A 20,908-nucleotide genomic window follows, 5' to 3' on the forward strand; every position below is an offset into this window, starting at 1 on the left:
TCATCCAGAAATGCTTCCTCGACAGCTCGATCTTACCTCAACCTTCGCTTTCCTAGCTATAAATCTGTTAGATATAAAATGCTCCTTTCCTCATCCTTCACCCATGTCAGCCCAAGGAACAGTCTACACCTAGGTCCTTAAAGGAGATTGACGACCATCAAATTTTCAAGAGATCCTTAAAAACATTTCTGTTTGAGAAGGCATATCCCAACTATCTCTCTCAGCCCACACCTTCTTCCTCTTGACTGTACCTGTTTTAAACAATTACCCTTATTGATATGTAACTTTTGTACGCCGCATTGTGCCCGCTTTTGTGGGAAAATGTCAGGGTGTAAGTGTACTAAAAATAAATAAATATGAAGCCTGCTGTCCTAGGAGAATACCAGCTACAAGTATCTTTGCTTTCTCCGAGGACAAGCAGGCTTCTATATTTCAGAAATGGAGAATTCCTAGAATCCAAGCACACAAAAAAAAAATTAAAAAAAACAAACATTGGTAAAATGGTGCCTCACAATGGCGAGGACATAACCTGAAACTATATGCAATCCAAATGAGAGTACAGCCTGGAACAGAATAATAACGGGCCTAGGAGAGTGGAGTTGGATTCTAGACCCACACTGACTGCCCGAACAGACTGTCTTGTCAGGAATCCTGCTCAAGGCAGTAGTGTGATGCGAATGTGTGGCCTGAAGACCACATTGCAGCTTTGCAAATTTCTTCAATGGATGCTGACCTCAAGTGGGCTACCGACATAAGTCATGCTCTGACATGAGCCATGACATGGCCCTCTACGGCGAGCCCAGCTTGGGCATAAGTGAAAGAAATGCAATCTGCCAAACTGAACTGGTGCGTTCCCTAATGGCAACCCCCATCCTGTTGGGATCAAAAGAAACAAAAGGCTGGGTGGACTGTATGTGGGGCCTTGTCTGCTCCATGTAATAGGCTAATATTCTCTTGCAATCCAAGGTGTGCAAGCTGCTTTTGCCAGGATGGGCATAAGGTCAGAGAAAGAATGTTGACAAGACAATCGACTGGTTCAGATGGAACTCCGACACCACCTTCGGCAGGAACTCGGGGTGCGTGCGGAGGATTACTCTGTTGTGATAAAGCCTGGTACATCTTCCTCCCAAAAGAATCCCTAGTAGTCCTTGCTGAGAGCGGACTCCACCACCATGGAACCAGGGGGAACTGAGGCCTAACAATACCAGATTCACAGTGGATCCGATACTGGAATCTTATTGGGCACGACAGGGACCGACAGAGGGGACTCCCAGTTACTGATGAGGACTGAGTAACCTCGTGGAGAGGGAGTCACAGGAAGAGATGTGTAGTCCAGGACCTCAAGCATCTTAGCCCTGGGCTCATCCTCCACTTCCAAAGGAAATGGAATGGCATCAGCCATTTCCTTAACAAAAGATGGAAATGAAAGGCTTTCTGGCGGAGACCATCTCCCTGCAGGTGGAGGGGAGGGTTCAGAGGTGATCCCATAAGACACATCTGAGGAGAACTAAGACCTTCCTCTGAATACCCTAAGCGCTCCTCCTCGGTGTCAGACATTATCTTCCTATGGGATTGTAGAGACCAAATCTGCCTCTGTGCAGAGGAACCGTGCCCTCAAGAGGTGTCAAGAAGTCGGCTCCCATCTCAACTCCGGCAAAGCTTCCTCCACCGGTCGAGGGAGTATTGGCTTGGGTAGCAGATGATCGCAAGTGGCACCAGAGGCCACTTCACAAGTGAGGGCGAGGTGAGGCAGCAACAGGAGGTATGGCAGGGCAAGCACCCCTGATACCAATACACACCGCCGCATAAGGCTATGGGAGCAAGGCCCAGATGCGCTTGAGGGCAGATGCCGAGAAAAGCTGGGGTGCCAAGTTGAGGCGCAGGTTGCAGAACTGCTGGGATCGATGCAGGAGCAGGATCTCGGCTGCTTGTAAACAGGTGCATCAGCACCTCCGGTATATGGGGAGAGTGATCCTCCCGGCGCCAACGCTTCTCGGGTGCCGAATTCTTCAATGCCCCGGAGCTTCCGGCACCACGTATCGAGGGTGACCGATGACGATGCTTCTTGGCCTTTACCCGAAGCGTGTCACCAAGGCTCCTCGGTGCTGACAAGGACGTCGTTGAACCCTCATGTCACCTCGAGGTCGAGTCAAGACGATGGAAGGTTCTGAGCGGCCTGCACAGGAAGAGGCCTCGAGACAGGTGGAGACCTACTCGATGTCTCACTGGTTACCACACTCTCGATGCTGGTGTGATGCTCATTGTCGATGTCGACATCTTGGATCCAAAAATGCTCTCTCGTTGAGCCTCTCAGGAAAGCTGGGTCCTCTTCTTCATATGAAGACAGAACGCAGTTGGGCAGGGCTATGGTCGGGTCCAAGATACTGCAGACATGAAGAATGGGTGTCTTTTCTTGAGACAGTCCAACTGCACTGGGTACAGCGCTTGAAGCCACTGGGAGTCTTCGTGGACATGGACGGGAAAACCTCATTGGCTAAATGACTCGATGGTGCCTAAAAAAGGGGCAAAGCATGGGAAAATAAGGAAAAACTCAACCGAAGTCAGGGCCTAAAAATGGCCAGATAACAGAAAAATAAGAAAAGCTTAAACCCGGGCAAAACAGAACTAAGGAAAATAAAAGGAAGGGTTTGAAAAAGGCCCAAATAAAAGAACCACAAGAAAAATGAGAAAAAATAACCAGAAGGCATTTACTAGCTCAAGAACTGGGCGAGGACAAAAAAAAAAAAAATGTACCTTCTCGCGGGGGGGGGGGGGGGGGGGGGGAACAGACCGCGGTCACATGACGGACGGGAACGCACTCACGGTGCAGCACGGCTCATGCTCCACAATGCTTTTTTTTTTTTTTTTTACTATGGCAAACGTTGGGCCAGGCGATGTGGATTGCCATTGCCCACTTGTGAATATAGAAGCCTGCTTGTCCTCAAAGAAAGGAGAAATACACTTCAAGCATGCTGTAGTCACACCACTCCTCAAAAAACCTTCACTAGACCCCTACCTGTCCCTCCAACTACCGCCCCATTTCCCTCCTGCCCTTCCTCTCCAAGTTACCTGAACACACAGTTCACAGCCGCGGCCTTGATTTTCTCTCCTCTCATGCCATCTTCGATCCGCTTCAATCCGGTTTTCGCCCTCTACACTCGACAGAAACGGCACTATCTAAACTCTGTAATGACCTGTTCCTTGCCAAATCCAAAGGTCATTACTCCACCCTCATCCTCCTCGACCTATCCGCCGCTTTTGACACTGTCAATCACAACTTACTTCTTGCCACACTGTCCTCATTTGGATTCCAGGGCTCTGTCCTCTCCTGGTTCTCCTCTTATCTCTCCCACCACACCTTCAGAGTACATTCTCATGTATCTTCCTCCACCCCCATCCCGCTCTCTGTTGGGAGTTCCTCAGGGATCTGTCCTTGGACCCCTTCTTTTTTCAATCTACACCTCTTCCCTGGGCTCACTGATCTCATCCCATGGTTTCCAATATCATCTTTATGCTGACGACACCCAGCTTTATCTCTCCACACCAGATATCACTGCGGAAACCCAGCCCAAAGTATCAGCCTGCCTATCTGATATTGCTGCCTGGATGTCCAACCGCCACCTGAAACTGAACATGGCTAAGACTGAGCTTATTGTCTTTCCACCCAAACCCACTTCCCCTCTCCCTCCACTCTCTATCTCAGTTGATAACACCCTCATCCTCCCCGTCTCATCTGCCCGCAACCTCGGAGTCAATCTCAGACTCCTCCCTCTCCTTCTCTGCGCATATCCAGCAGATAGCCAAGACCTGTCGCTTCTTCCTCTATCAGCAGCAAAATTCGCCCTTTCCTCTCTGAGCACACTACCCGAACACTCGTCCACTCTCTCATTACCTCTCGCCTTGACTACTGCAACCTACTCCTCACTGGCCTCCCACTTAGCCATCTATCCCCCCTTCAATCCGTTCAGAACTCTGCTGCACGTCTTATCTTCCGTCAGGACCGATATGCCCATATCACCCCTCGCCTCAAGTCACTTCACTGGCTTCCGATCAGATACCGCATACAGGTCAAGCTTCTCCTACTTACCTACTATGCACTCGATCTGCAGCCCCTAATTACCTCTCTACCCTCATCTCCCCTTACGTTCCTACCCGAAACCTCCGCTCACAGGTCAAATCCCTCCTCTCAGTACCCTTCTCCACCACCGCCAACTCCAGGCTTCGCCCTTTCTGCTTCGCCTCACCCTATGCTTGGAATAAACTCCCTGAGCCCATACACCAAGCCCCCTCCCTGCCCATCTTCAAATCCTTACTCAAAGCCCACCTCTTCAATGTCGCCTTCAGCACATAACCATTATACCTCCATTCATGATATCTAGACTGCCCCTTGACATTTCGTCCTTTAGATTGTAAGCTCCTTTGAGCAGGGACTATCCTTCTTTGTTAAACTGTACAGCGCTGCGTAACCCTAGTAGCGCAAGTAGTAGTAGTAGTAATGCAGGAAAATACATTTTACAGGCTTGAAACACTTTCTTCACACCAACATTTTCATTGGGACCCATGTCCAACTGCAAGTGACAGGACTGCGTTTCTAATCCCTGACTTCTACAGAAGGAAATGTGTCCTTGGAGATATGGCTGAGTGAAAAACAGCCCACGTCCAAGATTACTCCTCTTCCCAGTCCAGCTTTGGAAAAAGGGGGGGGGGGGTGGTTGGAATAACTTATGCTCTAGACTTCTACACAGCACCAACTTCCACTGATTGGAACCAGAGACAAAAATGAGATCTTTAAAAAATATATAAGTTTAGGAACTCCTACCGGGCCTATCAGACCGAGACTGCACAGGCTTACTACATCCACAACCTGTTGGAGACTGAGAAATACTGGTTCTAGGAAGGACTGCACAGCACAGTTATAAGCTCTGTCAGAAGTCAGTGGTTCTCAGTCTCCATCTGCTGATAGGCACGTATAAGCCATCAACCTGGGCCAGTCTGGAGGGACAATAATAAAAGGAATGTAGAGCTTAGTAATTGGTGTGAATAATCAGAATCGTTGGATCATATGATCTGCTGTCTCTATGTTTCTATGTTCTCTATTCCTTCCCTTCCACCCACTTTACCTAACAAAGTACCACCATAATCTTGTGCATCTTCCCCCAGTCTTACCCAATACTCAGTTTATTCATACCTGGTATTCTGCATAGTTCTTAAGTCCAATACCCAGGAATGGTTTGAAGGCATCCATGTACTTCAAAAACTCCCCACCCAGAACTGCAAACAAAAAAACAGGTCATTTTCACCCCACTGGACACTGGGAGTCAGCACATAAATAGAAGACTGAATCCAATCCAATTAGTGGTGTAAATTCCACCTGAGTGGTCTATTGAGATAAGGCAGCCCCACTTCCAGCCACTCCAAAGATACTTTGCTGTGGACCCATTGTTTTGGTGGCCCTTAATTTTAACATGTTCAGGGAATGGCAAAATAACTATGCTAATGAAAGTCTCCCTCTTAGGTAATTTTTATCCTAAAAACCCTCACGATTACCTTCCACCAATGTGCTGACAGCCATCAGTGCATCCTCCTGCACACCACCTGAGCCAGCTGTGCTCTGAAACATCCTAAGGAGAGAGGCCATCACCACATCTGATATCTGTAGTGCATCCTGGTGCTGTACCTTTCGAAGAACATTCTGAGGGAAAGAGGAAAAATTATAACGCAGCACTCCACCCTGCAAGGAGAAGACCAACCTGCTTCATATCAGGGCTGAGAACTCTGCATCTAAATTTAGTATTATGGGGTGAATAGTGCAGAAGACAGGCACTTACCTGCAAGGTAGCACACAGCAAAGACTGGAGATCATTAAATTGGATCCTATCAGATGTGCTCTGGATGTGAGACTAAAAGAAAGGAGAGAGTAAAAACTACTGTACACCTTCTCCTGTCTCCATTTCACTGTTGAAGAAATTCTTGCCTGTTAATTTTCTTTAGTCCTGGTCCAGGACCTGTGGGTTTATAACCATCTACCAGCAGGTGGGGAGAGAGTACAAGGTTGTGCAATCTACAATATGCAGATCCACATCAAAACAAACAGTCAATGTTTCAGCAGTGAAGCCGCCTGCTTCAGGGATCACAATACAACTAAGTTAAAACAAAAAATTATTTTTAATGAGTTTTTAATACAGACTGTAAAAAGTTTTGTTTTAACATTTGAATTGTGATCCCTGAAGCAGGTAGCTTCATTGCCGAAACAGTGTCAGTTACAAACACTGGTGCTTTGAACAAGGGACTCTTCACTTCATCCTGTTGGCTGGTTATAGTTTGTGGCATTCTCTACTTTTGCTTTTGACGTTGAACTACATGCAGAGGTTCCTACCTGTATGTGTTTGGCTTCCCCAGGTTCTCAGCCAACTGCACTAACAATTAGCAATATAGCATGGTGACAATACTACTACCTTCCGAAAAACATCCTGTTAAACCGACAGAAAACTATAATAAGAACTGGAAAACCAAACTGTCAGGTTCATCCCCACCCTCTAGGACCCCTTAATTTTTTTTTTTTTAAGAAAGCAAATCTGGACAGTGCTGGAGGAACTAAAAGTTAGCAAGTAAGAATTTCTTTTTCCTTAGCATCCTCAGACCAGCTGAGGACTTGAGATATACTAAAGCAGTCCTTAAGAATGGGAGCCTCTGCCCTAGTTTAAGTATGAATAGAACCACAGCCACCCTACAAAAATTTTTTCTAGAGAAACCATTTGCAATTCCAACCATGTCGTCAATACTCCTCTGGTAGAATGTGCTCTCGGGGGTATTTGCTTGCTCAAGAATAAAGGCAGACAAGATCACCTGCAACCAGGTAGCCTTGGAGACCACATCTCCTTAAACCTCCCCCCAAAAAACAAAAACAAAAAAAAAAACCTTGTACGATCTGCTAAGTTACTGGCTTTCAAATTCCAAGTTTGCAAATATATTTTTAAACTGAAGAGGCTTTGTCAAATATTTTTTGGAACCTAAATATTTTCAGATTGTGCAACAGTGGTAACAATTCTAGACTACTGTAATATTATCTGGGTCTTATTGAGAAGCAATTAAGGAGAAGATTACAGATTGTGAAAAATGTAGCTGTCAAACAAATAGGGGAAGGCCATTGGTTTGAACATGCTACCCCGTTCTTGAAATTTTACACTGGCTCTCCTGTAAAGCCAGGTTCAAATTTAAACTGACTGATCTTTAAAATTCTATATGGTTTAGCCCCTGCTTATCTACAAACCTTTGCCCAATGACATCAGTCTTCATAAAGGCAGTTAATAAATCCCAAACAAACCAAAGAGGGCTTTATAAATCCAACTTGGAAGAGGATCAAAACTTTAGAATTTCTCTCTGGAAACTAGACTATGAAGTTTTGATGCACAGTGAAAACTTAGCTTTTTCAAAAGTTTAGTATCCAGATGGATTTCTGTCCTTGAGAATTAATTTTAATATCCAGTGTTATGATGAATTTATAGTACTTGGATTATTTGATTGGATTTTTTTTACACAGATTCTCTGCCTAGAACTTGATGGTGAAGTGGATTATAAATGCTAAAGTTAAATTCTCTCAGTGACCCTCACATCCAAGGATCAAAAATTTGCCACCACAAAGCTCCATTCACAAAGGCAGGATCAGCTCCTGATTAAACATGAAATCTGGAAACCACCATAGAAGGGAGCAAGGGACAGTATGAATGGAAACTCCTTTCTGTAAAAAAGTGAGAAAGTTTCTACACAAGAATGCTTGCAGCTCTGATAACAGGATACTGTTGAGGTGAAATCCTTTAGAGATCTTAATAGGCTCAAGCAGCGCCCTTTGTAAGGTCCCAAGAACCAAACATAACACATTCTTGACAACCATGCAGAGAGAGATGATTCACCCCTTTCAAAAGCCCACACCACATCAGGGTGTGCCGCTAAGGATGAATTTTACGAACAGGCAAGGGCCACCACTTGGACATTCAAAGAGACTATAACCAAGCCCTTAAGTCCCTCCTGCTGAAACAAAAGGATATCAGACAATAAGTCTGAAATTGAGAATGAGAACTGGTATACTACAACCCGCACGGCAAGGGATCCAGGGGAGAACTGTTGCTCAAGCAGAGGTAAGGCTGTGAGATGCAGGAACCACCTGAACAATGCAGAGACAAAGGCCAGGCAACCAAAGCGCAGATGGCAGATGACGGAGGAACATCCAAAAGGTGACCGGAAACTGGGAAGCATTCAGGAGTCAAAACACTGTCTGACAACAGGCCCAGTTGAGAACTGCCATAGGTGTAAAGGTGAAGGATAAAGCAGAGGAGTTCCCTAGGAGACAGAGTGCGTGAGGGTTCTCCATAGACAAGAAGAGACCAAAACCTTTGTAGGAGGAAGAGGGAACTGAGCCCCTACAGGAGACATACAGCCGAAAACCCTAGAGGTGACAAACCTATAGACAACAGATCTGAGAGACGCACCAAGAGTACCAGCTAGGAGCTCCAAGAATCACGGTCAAAGGAAAGACTGATCTGGGACTCTGCACACCAAACCCTCAGATAGAGAAGCAGCAAAATGGAACAGAGCAGCAACCTCCCAGCACAAAGAAAACAGGCCCAAACCCTACTGTGGCTGTACCAAGTGGGGGGGAACCCAACTCCCTGGAAGTCAGCTCGGGGTCTGTGCATCCTGAGAAGGCAGGGAAAATAGGCACAGAACAGCCAAAGGGCTCTGATGGGATTCTCAGAAAGGTCAAAGATCCTCGTACGACCACTCGTGCGGTTGCATGACTCTGCTCAGCCTGTCGGCCAGACTGTTTACGCCTGCCAGGTACGTGGCTTGGAGAAGCATGCCGAACTGGCAAGCCCAACTTCACATCCCGACGGCTTCCTGACACAGGGGGCGAGATCCGGTGCCCCCCTGCTTGTTGATATAATACATTGCAACCTGATTGATTGTCTGAATTTGGATGATTTGGTAGGACAGCCGATCTCTGAAGGCCTTCAGTGCGTTCCAGACCGCTCGGAGCTCCAGGAGGTTGATATGAAGATCTTGTTCCTGGAGGGACCACAGTCCCTGGGTGTGGAGCCCATCGACATGAGCTCCCCACCCCAGGCGAGATGCATCCGTCGTGGGCTGCGGAATTTGGAATGGACATCTCAGGGTCAAATTGGTCCGAATGGTCCACCAGTGCAGCGAATTGCGGCACTGGCAGACAGGCGGATGACATCTTCTAGATTCCCGGTAACTTGGCACCACTGGGAAGCTAGGGTCCATTGAGCAGATCTCATGTGAAAGCGAGCCATGGGAGTCACATGAACCGTGGAGGCCATATGACCCAGGAGTCAACATCTGACGAGCTGTGACCTGCTGAGACGCTCTGGTCTGGGAAGCGAGGGACAGAAGATTCTGCGCCCTTGCTTTGGGAAGAAAGGCCTGAGCAGTCTGAGAATTCAGCAGATCTCCTATGTATTCCAGACATTGGACTGGCTGGAGATGGGACTTCGGGTAATTTATCACAAACCCCAGCAGCTCCAGGAGGTGAATAGTGCACTGCATGGACCGAAGAGCTCCTGCCTCTGAGGCGCTCTTGACCAGCCAATTGTCGAGATACAGGAACACGTGCACCCCCAGCTTGCGCAGATACGCCGCAACCACCACGAGACACTTCGTGAACACCCATGGTGCAGAGGCAAGCCCAAAGGGCAGCACACAATACTGAAAGTGCCGTGTCCCCAGACGGAATCTGAGATACTGTCTGTGAGCTGGCAGTATCGGGATGTGAGTGTAAGCGTCCTTTAAATCCAGGGAACATAGCCAATCGTCTTTCTGAATCATTGGCAGAAGGGTGCCCAAGGAAAGCATCCTGAACTTCTCTTTGACCAGATATTTGTTCAGGCCTCTCAGGTCTAGGATGGGGCGCATCCCCCCTGTTTTCTTTTCCACAAGGAAGTACCTGGCATAGAATCCCTGCCCTTCCTGCCCTGGTGGCACGGGCTCGACCACATTGGCGCTGAGAAGGGCGGAGAGTTCCTCTGCAAGTACCTGCTTGTGATGGGAGCTGAAGGATTGGGCTCCCGGTGGGCAATTTGGTGGAGTGGAGACCAAATTCAGGGTGTATCCGCACCGCACAATTTGGAGAACCCACTGGTCGGAGGTTATAAGAGGCCACCGTTGGTGAAAAGCTTTCAACCTCCCCCTGACTGGCAGGTCCTCCGGCACGGACACTTTGATGGCGGCTATGTTCCCATGGATCCAGTCAAAAGCCAGTCCCCTGCTGTTGACGGGAACGAGCGCGCTGGGACTGTCCCTGTGCCTGGAGGCGGCCTTCAGACTGGCTGGGTGTACCTACGCTTGCTGTAGGCATAGGGTGCAGCCTGCCGGGCCCGGGAAAAACGTCCACCTGCAGAGGTGGATGCTGAAGGCGCCCAGGAGAGCTTGTTGAGAGCGGTTTCCCGCTGGTGTAGTTGGTCCACCAACTGCTCGACCTTCTCGCCGAAAATGTTATCCCCCCGGCAAGGGACATCTTCCAGTCGCTGCTGGGTGCGGTTGTCCAGGTCAGAGGCACGCAGCCACGAGAATCTCCGCATCACTATACCTTGGGCCGCAGCTCAAGGTGCCACATCACAGGTGTCATAGATACCCCTGAACAGGAACTTTCTGCACACCTTCAGCTGCCTGACCACCTCCTGAAAAGGCCTGGACTGCTCCGGGGGGAGCTTGTCGACCAGGTCCGCCAGTTGCCTCACATTGTTCCGCATGTGAATGCTCGTGTAGAGCTGGTATGACTGGATGTGGGTCACTAGCATGGACGATTGGTAGGCCTTCCTCCCAAACGAGTCCAGAGTGCGAGACTCCCGCCCAGGGGGCGCTGAGGCGGTATCCCTCGAACTCCGTGAAAAGTCCATGACCGCCGAGTCATGAGGCAATTGAGGCCGCATCAACTCTGGGTCTGAGTGGATCCTGTATTGGGACTCCAATTTCTTGGGGATGGTGGTGATGGATAGTCGAGGACTTCGAGCATCTCGGCCCTCGGCTCATCCACAGTGACCACGGGAAAGGGAATGCAAATAGACATATCCCTGACAAAAAAGGCAAAGGAGAGGCTCTCAAGTGGCGAGAGCTTCCTCTCCGGTGAAGGAGTGGGGTCGGAGGGAAGGCCCACAGACTCCTCTGAGGAGAAATATCTGGGGTCCTCCTCCTCCCCCCACGAGGCCTCCTCTTCCTCAGTGTCGGACATGAGCTCTTTCAGCTCAGACCTCAACCGGGCCCGTCTCGACTGCGAGGAACCACGTCCTCGATGATGGCGTCGAGCGGTGGACTCCCGTGCTGGCGGGGACAAAGCTCCCTCCATCAACGTCGACTCAACCTGCTTGGTGATCGACACCAGTGCCGCAAGCGGCGTTGACGTCGGAGGCCTCGGCATCGGGCCAGAGCACACCGGCGCCTCCATCAACGGCGCCGGGGGGGGTGCAAGCACCCCCGGTGCCGGTAGAACCTGGCACATCAGCCCTTCCAGGATCCCGGGAAGGATGGCTCGGAGGCCCGCTGTCGGGAAAGGCAGGGGGGCTGGTGTGGGTGTGGGTGCCGGAAGCTGCTCGGGTCCAGGAGACAGTACCGAAGTACCCACGGACTGACGCAGCGACACCTCTTCAACCGAGGGGGAATGCTCCTCCCGGCACTGCCGCTTCCTGGGTGTGGAGTCATCCCTCGAGGTGCCGGAGCTGGCAGTCCCGTGCGCCGTGGGCGACCAATGACGGTGTTTCTTGCTTTCTTTCGATGCCCATCATCGGTGCTCGGCGGAAGGGACGAAGAGGAGGTAGAACCCCCCCCCCCCCCCCCGGCCTCGAGGAATCGGATCCGACAGGGTTCGGTCCCGATGGCCCGCCGGGCCAACGGTACCTGTACTCCTGGGGTCGGTGCCAAGGTCGGCGCCGATTTCGTCGACATCGGTACCAGTACCGAAGACCCGGCTGTCGACACCGACGTCGAAGGGCCGGCGCAAGTTCCGAAAAGACGGTCCCAAAGAACTTGCCTCGCCACCTGTGTCCGCTTCCTGAAGCCGAGACACAAGGTGCACGTCTTGGAATTATGCTCCGGCCCGAGGCACTGGAGGCACCAAGCATATCGGTCTGCGAGATCTGCCGGCCGCTCCGACCACACTTCTTGAATCCGCTCGGGACCTTCGAGGACACTGACGGAAAAATCGCGTCATCGATGGTGGCGGTGAAAAGCACACCCAAAAAAGAAAACGACCGCGTGGCCACAGGGCTGCAACGAAGCGCCCTCGCAGTTAAGAACGAGGACACTTTTAAAAAAAAAATTCTGTAGAAAAAAATACGCAAACGCGTACGCTAAGCAGAAAAAAGCCGCGGCTAGGCCGTAATCCGGTTTCCGAGGCTGACAAAGAGAGAGACAATAACACGTCTCTCTCCAGCGCGGAATAGAAAAAACTGAGCGGGAACGGTCCCGCACGGGCGGGAAGACGGCCGCGCATGCGCGGTGGGCGTGCCCTGCGTGCGGGACCGCCCGCAAAGTTTTCTTCCGGTTGATGGGGGCTGCCGTGGACGTCAACCCAGTCGTGAGAACAAGCAGCCTGCTTGTCCTCTGAGAATGCCCTTATTCATCCGAGCCTGCTGCTGCTTTATCCCCTTATTCCTGCATTTCCTCGTCTTTGACTACTAACATTTTTACTTCTGCATTCTAGGTTTAAATATAAAGCCAGTTCTATAACGTTGGCTCTGAATTCAAAACACCACTCATGTACACACCAGTTTTTCAAACACCCTAGAAAAAGACAGTGCCGTAAATTTAAGTTAAGGCTGACAAAAGCTGTAGTTTTCATACTCAATTCCTATCAGCCTTCTCACCACACAACTTATGGAGGAAGTAACTGGAACAATGTAGGCACAGTCAACTGTTACTCCCATCTGTCACAGGCCTCAACAGATGAAAGCATATTGTCCCTAACCCCTCACCCCCAACCTACCTCCATCTGAAGCACTTGCTGAAGCCGCTCCATGATGACTAACGTGGTCTTCTGCACAGCAGGGTAACAATCCTTGGCACTGTTCTTCACAATTTCCATGAGAGCTTCATATGCAGCACTCCTCAGGTTATTCTGATGACCGTCAGGCCTGGGCACAGACAGCAGCTTGTTTTAGCATAAACTATTCATGCTGCCTCCCAAAAGTAAAGCAAAGCATGGCCAATTCATAACTAAAGTCTCAAACTCAAGACATCTAAACTACTTCTGAATATGGAACAGCATCCAGACTGCACTGTAGAGCCTACATATACTGCTGGCTCTGGGCATTTCCTATAGAATGAAAAATGTCAATGCAGCAGATGGGAGGTATCTGGGAATATACAGAATTCCACTAAATTAAGCAACAGGATATAGACAGCTCCCGTAAGTCTGACAAAATTACATAAAAACTGTCCCATTCGCATATGGCTAAAACGAGACTCAAGAGGAATCCACCTCACTTCTCAGCCCTTCTCACCCAGGAAGCACACCCCATCCACACACACACCTGTCGGTGGTCTCCAGAAGCTTTTGGACAATTAGTTCAAAGGAGGATGACAAGCAGTATGTAGCTGGCTCTTCCTGATCATCTGCCACATCAGCAGCTTCATAGGCAGCCTCAGCTAGGCTAGAAAAGGCCTGAAACAGAGTTCAAATTGTTACAGGCAAACAGTCTGTGCCCAGCAACCTAGAGACAACTGCCCATCCACCCCACTCCCACAAAAATAGTGCCAAGATGACTCATCCTTCTTGCACAGTCACCCTTTATAAAATAATTAGCAAGTTAAAAAATAACCCATACCCAGCAAACATTGGATGCCACCCTGGGTTCAGCACCCAAACCCTCTATCAGACACTGTAGCAAAGGTGCCAAATACACATCAATAATTGCAGCTTCCGGGAGCAGCTCACAGATTCTGCCCACAGTCCATGCAGTTGTGTCCCGCACCACCACACTTGGGTCCTTCATCAGTTCTATTAAAGTAGGCATAGCCTAGAAAATAGAAAAGTCACTGTCAACAATGAGGCATTAAATGGTATGCTATGTCCTACCCTCAGAATGCTGGAGATGTACTAGTATCTCACCTGAATAACTAGTGGTTTCAGCTGGTTGGGCTCTGGACCTTCTAAGATACAGCCAAAGGCCATGACGGCAGCATCTCTGTAGCGCCAATCTGGGTTCTTAATGTGTTCCTTGATAAACGGCAGCACATGAGGGACAATATCATCCTCACAGCAGGTGGCCAGGAGCATGAGACAGACACCAGCAGCTTTACAGGGATTCCAGTCATCATCATCATCATTTTCATCCTGGAGACGAGTAACCACAGGTTCAATATGTACTAGTGCTTCTCATGTCATCCAGAGCAGTACCAGACTTAAGAAGCCTCAGAACACCTTTCCGCCACATGTGATTCTTACCTGCTTCGTTAGAGTTTGTGTCAGAATTGGGACCAGGTACTGGAGAGCTCCCTTCGCATAAAATTTACTGGTGTGCTCTGGTGGTCTCCCTTGCTCAGCAGCCTAAAAACAGGATGTACAAGCATCACTACATATCACCAATAATGTTAGTCTTTGTTCACTTGTTTCTCTTTATAGCCACCATTTGGTGACCAGAGGTGCCTTTCCCAGGACATGACAGAGCACAGACCACAGATGGCCTCAGAGGATATGCAATTTTCAGGGATGCCACACCATGGCAGCTTTAAGGAGAAACTGCTGAGTGCAGCACATTCTACAGACATCCCTCACTTTCTGAATATGGGAGTATGGTACTGCCTCTTCAAGGGCATGTAATGACTGCTGTAGCTTAGAAGATTGCTACAGACTGCAGCACTTGTGGAGGGGGGGGGGGGGGGGGGGGAGCCACCAGAACTCCCTGGAAGGGGAATTATCAGCGTAGTAGCATTTATTATCTCTTAACATAAAAACCTCTACTCTTTGTAACACAGCTTTCTGCAGCCACACATTTCCCCTCTATTACTTCTAGTCCCACTGGGTCTCAGTTTCACATTAAGGAGATGCATCACTGGCATCAGAGTGGTGCATGGTGTCTCATCACAGACCCAAACTGTCAGAAATCAGGTCAGAATCCAACTAATTTCATCAAAAAGAGATTACATAGTTGTCTTGTCTGCTTCAACCTCCTTGCCAAAGCATTAATTGCTCTTTACAAAATCTGGTCTGGTAGCCATCTCACCTCTGATGCCTCAATAGCCAGGTCCATTTCTTCATCACAAACATTGGACCAGAACTCAATACCCTGAAGAGCCACTTCATCTATGTCACTCTTCATAGCTTCAACTGTGATCTTAAAGCAAAGAATAAAACTATTCATAATGCATCCCAGTCAAGGTTGTCAGATTCTTCATACACCAGTACAGGTTCTGAATACTCAAAAAGATCAGAATAATGGGCCATACAAAAATACCAGATACTGGAAGGCTTACCGCAAAAAGCGCTGGCCCCATGTATGTTTCCATGTACTGGTAATACAAGGACATTATCTTCACCAGGTTCTGCAAAGCAGCCACTCTAACCTACAGAAGAAGGGGAGGAGGAAAAATTATCACTGCATGAACAGCACTACACTGGGGTGACAAAGCAGGTCACTGAAAGGACAGAAGACAATGTACTTAAATTCACCATGCATATTTGTCCTCAGGAAAAACATTTCCACATCCTAGAAGCCAACATCCACAGTGATAGACTACAGCCTAGATTTAATGAAATCCCACTCTTGAGTTGCCCAGAATATTTCTGCAGAAAATATACTGGGTTGTACTTCAAGGAAGGGCCCCATTTCCCCTCTTCTCCTCATACCACTGACCCTCTATATCTGCCTTTAGCCTCGATAAACAAGTCTCTTGTAGGACCTTTCTTGCACATTATGCTCCACTTTGGTAGCCCTCCTGTGGGCAGCTTCTATACTGTTTTTGGATACACGGTTCCAGAATTGGATGACTTATCACTACAACTGGAAAAAACTGGGAACCAAGTCACTTAAAAATTTGGCACCCAATTCCTAAAATTCAGAAGCAATAATGAAGAAAACGAAGTAAAACTAGAACAGCTGAACAAAATAAGCAAAAAAATTCTCTGGGCTCTTAAGTTTTTAACTTGTCAAGTTTTCAAAATAAACTTCACTCCTGGTCTCGCTAGCAATTCTTATTATAATAACTTCTCCCTTTTGTACCTTAGAAATACTCCAGCTCATTGCTCTGGCAAAAGATCATAGAATATAACAAAAAGTTCACCCAGCTGCCCAGTTCTACAATCCCTTCCGCTCCCTTAAATTCTGTGCTTGTACCATACTTCAATTCAGATGGATTCCTTTTCTGTAACAAGGAAATAGATCTTACTTGTTAAATCCCTTTCCTTTAGTCCCACCAGACCAGTCCACAATCTGTGGGTTTTGCCTGTCAACCAGCAAATGGAGACAGACCAAAGCCCTGTGAGCTCTGTCTTAGAAAAACACCTGCCTTAGGTCTTCAGTATTTCAAATTAAAGCAATGAACAAGGAATTTTTCCATTCACCTGGGTTGTAGTATTATAAGTCTTGACCTATTTTCATTCAACTAACAGAAAACATGCTTGCAGAGTAACATAGTGACAGCAGATAAAGGCACACTGATTATCAATTCAAGATTAAACCAAAAATGAAAGTGATATTATATACTTGATCATGGTCTCTCTGGTGTTTCTGAGACAAACTGTAGAAGTCCACCCGAACCTATGTTCCAACTACTGGAATTGCCATCAAAGACCACTCCAGCCTATCCAAATCCATCTTGTCATTGGCAGGACACAGCCCGTAAAGTCTGCCCAGCAATGTCCTCACATTCCAAATTACTGGAGTTTTCATCAAAGCTCTCTCCAGACCATCCTAAACCAGATTGCTATATGCAAGACAAACCATACAAGTCAGCCCAGCACCAGCTTCAGTTGATACAGCCAACGTTGCCATCTAAGTACCCACTTGACACACAAACACACATATACACACCCTTTTAAGTTTTGCTTTTTGTATACAATTATTTTCTAATTAGAGATACTCTATGTTCATCCCACACCTTTTTAAATTCAGCCAGTTTTTTTCTCCACCACTTCCGTCAGGAGGGCATTCCAGGCATCAACCACCCTCTGTGAAAGAATTTTCTGACATTACTCTTAAGTCTACCACCCCGCAACCTCAATTCATATTCTAGTTTTACCATTTTCCCTTCTCTGGAAAATGCCGGTATCTGTCACAAAACGCCTAGGCACCTGCCTGGGGTTACCCCATGGCCACTTGAGGGTCTGTTCTCAGCACAGCTAAAGTCCACTTGCACCTGCTGCTTGTGTTCTACACTAGCACCCTCCCTCCCACTGACTGGGTCACAACCATCTCTGGGCAAATCTCCCACTCTCAAATTATCGTCAGTGATTTCTAGGTTACTGGGGTCACATTCCCAGTGGTCCCACAGTTCCCAGAAAGCACTCAAAACACCCAACACACAAACCACCAGGATTCTTTATCACTCCAGACAGGCAGAGGCAAACTAAACAGGTTTGTCGTCACACTTGAATAATGAAAAAAATGTGCAATCAGCAAACAGGTAACTGAAATATGGACCAATTATAACACTAACTAAACATCTAGTTACTTCCTAAAAAGTACCTGGGGAGATCAGGACATATATAGCTGTTCACCAGTAATCAATTGTAAGTTTTTTTACAGGGCTTCAGCAAACAGCTCTCTCTCACAGGCTGAAACTGAACTCAAAACCAGTAAAGTTCAAATGAAAATGGGATGCGCTCCTGGGACAATCAGAGCCCAGTCAACAAGATTTCAAATATAAACTGCTTCTTGTTCCTGTTTGTGTCAAACTAATGAAAAAACACTCAGTATAGCAAAGAACCACCACCTGCTGGAAATACACTTCGGAACATAATCAATGCAGGAAAATATCCAATACATTTTACAGGCTTAAAACATACCGTTTCTTTACACTATATTAATACTTTCCAAGTATTTAAACGTCTTTATAATATCTCCTCGTCCCTCCTCTCATCTAGGGTATAAAAATTCTGGTCTTCCAGTCTGTCCTGGCACAAGCCCTGTATTATTTTTCCTCTGGACCACTTCCAGTCTACAGCTTTTAGCAAGATACAGCAAAACTGAACACAATACTCCAGATGGAGCCTCACCACTGACTTGTACAGAGGCATCAACACTGCCTTTCTTCTGTAGGTTACAACTCACTCTATACAGCCTAGCATCCTTCTGGCTATGACCACCGTCTTGTCACACTGTTTCTCACCTTCAGACCCTCGTATACCATCACCCTAAGATCCCTCTCCTTGTCTGTGCATATCATCCTCTCACCACCTAACATATATGGCTCCCTTGAATTTCTACTCTCTAAGTGCATGACTCTGCACTTTTTTGCATTGAATTTTAATTGCCAAACATAGACCAAGTGGTTCCCAAACCTGGTCTTCGAGGCACCCCCGTCAGGTTTTCAGGATACCCACAATGAATATTCATGAGAAAAATTTCTATGCATTACCTCTACTGCATGCAAATATTTCATGAATATGAGTATTAATTGCGGGTATCCTGAAAACTTGACTGGGTGAAGTGCCTCCAGGACTAGGTTTGGGAACCACTGCAGTACACCATTCTAACTTTTACAGATCCTTTTTTGTGTTTTCTACTCCCTCTGCGGTACCAACTGTTACAAATCTTGGTATTATCCGCAAAAAGGCAAACCTTACCTTCTAACCCTTCAGCAATGTCGCTCACAAATGTATTAAACAGTATCAATCTTGAGTGGGATATGGTTATTAGCTTATTAAAGTTAAAATGACTCAAATATATAAATGAGGGTGGGAGGGGTTAATTCAGGGTATAAATTAACTTTTTTTTTAGTTCTTGACAGCGGTTATACATTTGTAGTTGGTGGGTTGGGGATGGTGTATTTTGCATAAGGAAAGGAGGTGGGGAGGAGCGGCTAGGGAAGGGAAGAGGGGGAAATTGTTAAAATGATTGATAGATCTGGGCATGGTTTCTGTGATCTAAAAGTTAAGCGGCTGGCATTCTGTTTATGCTGGATTTTAGATGTATGTTATGCAATTTTCATCAATTAAAAATGTTGAACTCAACAGTATCAATCCTTGAGGAACTCAACTAGTCACCTTTCCTTCCTCCAAATGAATTCCATTAACCACCATCCTCTGGTGTCTGTCCACCAGTTCACCACTTTGCGCCCTAACTTCAGCACACCACCACTTCGTGAAAACCTTCACTGGCTCCCTATCAAGGAACGAATAAACTTCAAAGCCCACACAATGACCCACAATATCCTCAATGGAGAATCTCCAGGCAACATGTCCAACTTGATCGATCTTCCAGCCAGTAACTGGTCCAAATCCTCTCGAACATATCTCAATCTACATCTTCCCAACTGCAAAAGCCTCAAATACAAAACCTACTACGCATCCAACTTCTCTGTTATAGGCAGCCAACTCTGGAACACCTTACCTAGACAAACGAAAAAAGAACACCTACCCTTCCGAAAGCTGATTTACCTCTTCAAACAAGCCTACCCAAACAACCCAAGTCTCGAACCTAACCCACACCACCAGCACTACCCACACTCCAATCCTTCCCCCACATCTCTTACTAAATGTCCCACTCTACATAAATGTGTAATCTCTGTGCTACATTGTACCATACTTTGTATTATCTCTGTGATACATTGTACCACACTTTGTAAGCCGCACTGAACCTGCTATCGAGCGGGAAAGAGCGGGGTATAAATGCCACAAATAAATAAATATTCAAGAACCTCCTATGAGGAACCGTGTAAAAGGCTTTGCTGAAATTTAAGTAGATTACATTTAGCGCATGTCCTGAATCCAATTCTCTGGTCCCCCAATCAAAGAATTCAATCAGATTTTTTTGACACGATTTACCTTTGGTAAAACCATGTTGTCTCGGATTTTGTAACCTATTGGATTCCAGGAAATTCACTATCCTTTCCTTCAGCATCACTTCCATTACTTTTCCAATAACCAAAGTTTCCAGCTTCTTCTCTGTCATCAGTTTTGTGAAGGAGGGACATCTGCTCTTCTGCAATCCCACGGAACCTCCCCCCATCTACAAGGATTTATTAAACAAATCTTTTAAGAGGACCTACCAGAACCCGAGCTCCCTCAATATCCTGTGATGGATCCCATCTGGTCCCATGGTTTTGTCTACCTTCAAATTTTCAAGTTGTTCATAAACACTCTTCCGTGAACGGTGTTATACCCGCTCCACTCTCATATGTAGTTTTGCCAGTCAATCATGGTCCTTCTCCAGAATTTTCTTCCATGAACACTGAAGTACTTGTTTAGCAAATTTGCTTTTTCCTTCTTATTATCCACATAGCGATTCACAACATCTTTCAGTCTCAATTCCATTTTTACTCTTCCTCCTTTCACTAATATACCTGAAAAAATTCTTATTGCCCCCTCCTTACATTTCTAGCCATTTGTTCTTCCGCTTTCACCAGACATCTCTTTTGGCTTCTTTCAGTTTTATCCGGTATTCTTTTCTGTATCCTTGAGTTTCTGTATTTCACGAACGACAACTCTTTAGCCACTATTTTCCCAGCCACTTGCTTGGAGAACATAAACCCTCTACTTCATAACGCAAATAGCAATACAACTGAATATACTCAGGAGGGCCTCTGGACTGGTCGACATACTTTTTCTTAGTCCTCAACAGACCAGTCCACAACCTGTGAAATGTGGCAAAGCACTGAGGTGGATCGGATGCTGAAATCCCTCCCCAAATGACTGGCTCAATTGCAGCTGCCTCATATATACTCAAGGCAATATAGACTC

General features: G+C 47.0%; 1 protein-coding gene across 2 annotated transcripts in view; it reads right to left on the reverse strand.

Annotated features, from left to right (window-relative positions):
- KPNB1 (karyopherin subunit beta 1) overlaps positions 1-20,908 on the reverse strand; it is a 122,929-nt gene that overhangs the window by 27,407 nt on the left and 74,614 nt on the right. For both annotated transcript variants that reach the window (XM_030220636.1, XM_030220635.1), the window contains 10 exons: positions 15,484-15,573; positions 15,234-15,344; positions 14,456-14,557; positions 14,120-14,344; positions 13,836-14,027; positions 13,542-13,672; positions 12,995-13,142; positions 5,829-5,900; positions 5,548-5,692; positions 5,189-5,271 (listed from right to left, as the gene is read on the reverse strand). In XM_030220636.1, the coding sequence (XP_030076496.1) occupies positions 5,189-5,271; positions 5,548-5,692; positions 5,829-5,900; positions 12,995-13,142; positions 13,542-13,672; positions 13,836-14,027; positions 14,120-14,344; positions 14,456-14,557; positions 15,234-15,344; positions 15,484-15,573 (1,299 nt within the window). The remainder of the gene's footprint in view (positions 1-5,188; positions 5,272-5,547; positions 5,693-5,828; positions 5,901-12,994; positions 13,143-13,541; positions 13,673-13,835; positions 14,028-14,119; positions 14,345-14,455; positions 14,558-15,233; positions 15,345-15,483; positions 15,574-20,908) is intronic.

Source organism: Microcaecilia unicolor, chromosome 12, assembly GCF_901765095.1.
Source record: "Microcaecilia unicolor chromosome 12, aMicUni1.1, whole genome shotgun sequence".
NCBI classification, from domain to species: domain Eukaryota; kingdom Metazoa; phylum Chordata; class Amphibia; order Gymnophiona; family Siphonopidae; genus Microcaecilia; species Microcaecilia unicolor.